General features: G+C 56.1%; 1 protein-coding gene across 1 annotated transcript; it reads right to left on the reverse strand.

Annotated features, from left to right (window-relative positions):
- Nucleotides 1-762: 762 nt before the first annotated feature.
- Nucleotides 763-2,347, reverse strand: LOC123056955 (mitogen-activated protein kinase kinase kinase 17). The gene has a single exon (XM_044480161.1). The coding sequence runs from the start codon at nt 2,206-2,208 to the stop codon at nt 763-765; it is 1,446 nt and encodes a 481-aa protein (XP_044336096.1). The 5' UTR covers nt 2,209-2,347.
- Nucleotides 2,348-5,302: the final 2,955 nt, after the last annotated feature.

Raw genomic sequence — 5,302 nt, forward strand, 5'->3', positions numbered from 1 at the left:
GGCGGTACGTGACGGCCGGACAATCACCAAAGGACGGCAGCCGCGCCGCCCGCCGTGCTCGTACTCATCGCATGTGGCAGCAGTGCGGCGTGATGGAACCGGTGATACATGGGCTGCGTCAGCCGGCGCCGGGCGCCGGGCCCCATGCACGCACGCACCGACGAGCGCCACCCAGAGATGCATCCGCATGGCGATGCGCCGCTCGCTACAAGATGGTAGTACAGGTGTCTCCCCGGGCGGTGGCTTGGGCGGCTGGCATATATCCATCCCATTTTCCCTGACCCCTATCGCGAATTGAAAGGGGCGGGTACGTACGGACTTCTTTTCTTCTCCGCCCTTTGCTTGAGCGGACGCCCGCGCCGCCGTCGCTGGCTTTCCCACTCGGGACGGGAGGCTTTCTTCTTGCCGCGCCATTCATTCATTAATCAAGTGGACGGGATGGCGTGGGCTGACGCCGCCACCCCCAAGTCGGCCCGCCCGTTTCGTGGCCGAGAGGCCGAGACGATCCATCCGGCCGCGTGTTATCGACCTGTGATGGAATTCTTCGGCATGGGATAAACCGCACGCTTCGTCCAACGTCTAGCTTCGCTTCTCTGCACAAGGAAACAGTCGTTTTGCGGAGGGTTTTCTTTTCTTGCCGTGCTATCGCAGGCAAAGCAATGCTCTTCTCTACTGCGTGGTCACTTATCCGCTACTAGTTAGTACTGTGTATGCATCGTTTTGATGCAGAGCCCGGGGTGACCCCTTTTTTGAAAAAAAGAGTTAGTACTGTAGTTGTGTAAGTTGTAGCAAGATTTTTGTTGTGAGTTGGAGTGTACAGAAGGCGCACTGTGTTCTCCACGCACGGGTAGAAAATTCAGTACGTAGTCTATCAGAACGGGTCCAGAACAGAGTAGGAACGCAAGATAGATGGTCAGAACGGCGCGGCAAAATTTGTGGAAACCGGAACTTTTCTATTGCATCGATTCGATTATTACAGGGTACAAGTGATGATGAAAGCACATATCTATCTGAACTCCAACACACTTGGATCTGGCGGTCCACCAAAGGATCAGCGGCCAGGATGATATCGTCACCGAAAGGCTCATCCTCTGCGTCCAATTCGTCACTTGAAAGGGTGCCGACGACAGCTGCGTCTTCAGCTGGCGCCGCCGGGGACCCGAGCACCTTGCTTGGCGCCCTGCTCGACACATCAGCCGGCCCCTTGGTTGCTGCTGGTGAATCGCAAGCTTCTTCACACTGCTCGCCGAGCACGTCGATCCAGCCTTCGTCGGAATCCCAGTCCGGCAAGACGGAGCAGGACAATGACTTGATCCTCTCGCACGGGCTCTCTGAAACCTCCTCCTCTTCCTCGTCGGTCTCCGATTCCCAGAATGCGGCGTCGAGCGTGCTCTTGGGCGACACCCACCTGGCCTTGGCCTCTCCTGCCTGCAATGCCACGAACGGGTGCTCCAGGAGCTCCGCCGCCGTGCACCGCTCGCGGGCGTCCCTCGCGAAGCACATGGCGAGGAAGCTCTTGGCCTCCGCTGACAGCCACGTCGGCACCTCCGGCACGGCGTCCGTGTACCCTATCCGGTGGACGGCGGCAAGGACGTTGTCCATCTCGCCCCACGGCGCGCGCCCGGTGGCCATCTCGACGACCGTGCAGCCGAGAGCCCACACGTCGGCGGCCGGGCCCTGCTCCTCCCCACGGGCCACCTCCGGGGCCATGAACGCCGGCGTGCCTCCGATCGGCCTCGCCTCGCCGAGGGCCCTCGCGCACCCGAAGTCGGCGATCTTGGCGCGCCCGTCGGCGCCGATCACCACGTTCCTCGACTTGACGTCGCCGTGCACGAGCGACTTGCCGTGGATGTATGCGAGCCCGCGCAGGACGTCCGTCGCGTGCGCCCGGACGGCGCGCTCCTCCAGGCGGCCCCCATTCCTCGCGGCCTCGTCGGCGAGCGAGCCGCCGGGGGCGAACTCGAGGAAGAGGTGGTAAGAGCCGTCGCGGGCGCCGCCGCCGCCGATGCAGGCCACGACGTGCGGCGAGGACAGCCCGGAGAGGATCCCCTGCTCCCGGCTCAGCTGCGCCGCGTCCGCCGCGCGCACCGACTTGACCGCAAACAGCTCCCCCGACGCGCCGTCTGCCGCCAGGGAGACCACGGCCCCCGACGCGCCGCAGCCGAGCGTCCGCAGCCGCGTCCAGTGCCCGCTCACGGCGATCGCCATTCTTGCTTGTCTTGCGTGTGTGGTTGCTCTGGGATGGGATGCGCCGGTGATCTCGTTCCTGTTGTTTTTGTTTGGTGTGCGTTGGGTTCTGGTGGGCTGTGGTTGCGCGCGTTTATATATCCATGGAGGCAAGCGAAGGGGAAGGGGAAGACGACTTGGAGCTAATTGGGTGGGGATTTGTTAGATTAGGGGGCCGATCGGGGTGGCGGGGAAGGTGTTTGGTGTGTGTCAATGCTCAACTTGGCGAGCCAGAAAGCGTGGCTTGTGCGTTCGACCCACGCGCGGCAATTGGACGCCGTTTCCTTCTTTTTCCCGTGCGTTTGTGTGGGTGGGAACGCGCGGCGGCTCAATCAACCGACGGCCGCCCGCTCGCTCGCTGCACATGCCGCCGTCAAACGCATCCATCTCCTCTCCTCTCCTGCACATGCAGGCGCTTGGCCCATGCATCCCACTGTGTCGTCGTTATTTCTGCCTGCTCAGCGAATCAGTGTCCTCGTGTTGTTTTTGTGGCGGTGCAGCAATACAATATGCTCTCCTTTGCGTGAGGCCCAAAAATACAATATGCACTCTGCGTTCCGCGTGGTTCTTCAGAAAACTGAGAACGAGGAACACGAGATCGGAAAACCGCCAGGGCGATCCTGCTCTGCGTTCTATAACGGGGGACGTAGTACTGCTCGTGATTTCCGTGTGATTAAACGGGACTCACGAGCGTCAGTACAGAGCAAAAATAGGCTCTTATTTTCTGAGCCAGAATAGATGCACACATGTGAAGCACGAGCGTGGTTAGTGCAATAGATAGGGCGTGCCTGTCAGGTCAGCTGCGCGATGCGACGGCCTCCTCTACTCTAATTAATCCGCGGCTGGCGCCGGTTGAGGTCGTTAATTCCGGGTGAGTTGAGTTGAGCTCATCAGCTCAGCCGTGCCCGCCCACTTAAACCAGCGGTGCCGTGCCGCCGCACCGGTCAAGATTGGACGTGCACCGCCGCCTTCTCGGTCAGAGACGATCGGATCAACTGCCGAGAAAGCAAAATGCCGCGACACCGGTGGCTGCTGATTCGGCTCGCATCGCAGGGAAGAACCCCATTCTCTCCTCCTCTGTGGAGTAATCGTGTAAGCGTGTCAGAAGCGGAGGTCAACGCGTGCGCCCAAAAGGGGCTTTGGGCTTTGGGTGCATGCTTTGACATTGCGCCCTGTGAGTCTGCAACAGAGTAATGATATCTCACCGGAGTAAGGACGGGTTTGCTCCACCAAACCCACCGTTGAACTTGGTGGGTAGGGGTACTTGGCCTCCACGGTCACACTACTACGCAATCAGAGGGTGTTTGGATACGTTTTAGTCCCATGACTAAAAGTAGTGGAACTAAAACTTGCTAGCCTCATCCATACTTGGATCCAAATACTAAAGAGACTAAAATCAAGTTATTGAGCATTTATTATCCTCCAAACCCTTCAATCCAGAACTCGCATGTGTTAAAGGAGAGGCATTAAATAATGAGAGAGAGGGCTAATACATATTTTAGTAGGTTTTCTATGACTAAAATTTTTTAGCCTCAAGACTAGTCCTAGCCTCTCTTTAGTGAGAGGTGCTTGGAACTTTAGCCTCTAAGGTCTTCTTTGGTTCATAGGATAGGAAATTTTATAGGAATAGAAAAATCATAGGAAGTGAGATGACATGCATGTCAATTTCTATAGAGAAAGAGATGTCATTTGGTGCATAGGATAGGATTTTTTCCATTGAGTCTAGGCTAATTTTTTTTTTCTTCAAAACATGAAGGATTGATTCCTATCCTACATAGGAATAGGAAGCCATTCCTACAAACCAAAGGGCTTCAAAAGAATTTTTCCTTTGCAAATTCTATCCTATAGAATTCCTACAAAAAGCCTACAAACCAAAGAAGGCCTAAAAGATCCAAGCACCCTCTTAGCAACATCCTGCTGTAGTTAATTCTGCGGTAGACCGGGAAGAAATCAAATTTTGGTCAGGATTCAAAGATGAAAACACAGATCTCGACAATGTGACCGACTCCTCCTCGAGTTGGTGCCTTTTCACCCACCTCTGTTTAGGCTGGTCACAATGGGCAAGAACATAAGCTAGTAACTTACACACTTTCCTAGACTATGTTACTACCTCCATAGTTGGTAGGAAAATCTATGTAGCGTCATGCAACGATGTATTTATTAGATTATAGACTCATTGTTTCTTGGAGTGTGTGATGTTCCGGTAACTAATCTATGTAGCGTCTAATACATTGTTGCATGACGCTACATAGATTTTCCTACTCACTATGGAGGTGGTAACATAGTCTAGGGAAGTGTGTAAGTTACTAGCTTATGTTCTTGCCCATTGTAACCAGCATTAGGTAGTTACCACAAGCACCTCTCTCTTCATTAAATATGTGCCACATAAGCAAAGTTGTATTGGAGTGTGTGATGTTACTCTTAAGTTCCTCCCCATTGTGACCAGCCTTACAGCTATGTGCACTGTACGTACATCGCAGCAGTGCATTCAACCGCTGTCACCGATCGAGGCTGCGCAAATTGCCAATGCACTCGGCCACTGTCTGCTAGCGCCAATGCCAATTGCCGGTAGGAGCAGCAGCAGTAGTAGTTCCATCCATCCAGGCTGTGCAAAACACTGTTCGCATATCTTATCCTCTGCTCCTAGCCGGCTCCTCATTCTCCGCGACGCATGGTTCGGGCTTGATCGTGCAGAGCCGGCCGATTCCCTGTCGCCCGACCGAAAAGGGAAACCCCCAGCTCGCACACTGGCATGGTGGCATGGTGAGTGCCACGGCGTTCCTGCGGCGGCCGGCCCAAAAGGGCCAGACCGGGCCGCAACGGACCGGCAAACTGGGATGTGCGTCGGATGCACCGCTCCTTCCATTTCAACAGTGGGCATGGAGGGAGATGCTCGACGCCCTACTCACGGTGCCGGCGCCCTGTCGGCCCCTCTCTCCCTCTTGCTCGATCCGTCTGGAGCGGCGGTGGTGGGACGCGTCGGACGGACGTGCGCCCCAGCGCGGCGCAACCTGGCAAGCTGGCGAGTGGGCGCACGCACATCCGATTCATCCACTCCGTCGCAAAGCGGCGGAGA

Source organism: Triticum aestivum, chromosome 3A (genome assembly GCF_018294505.1).
Source record: "Triticum aestivum cultivar Chinese Spring chromosome 3A, IWGSC CS RefSeq v2.1, whole genome shotgun sequence".
NCBI classification, from domain to species: Eukaryota; Viridiplantae; Streptophyta; class Magnoliopsida; order Poales; family Poaceae; genus Triticum; species Triticum aestivum.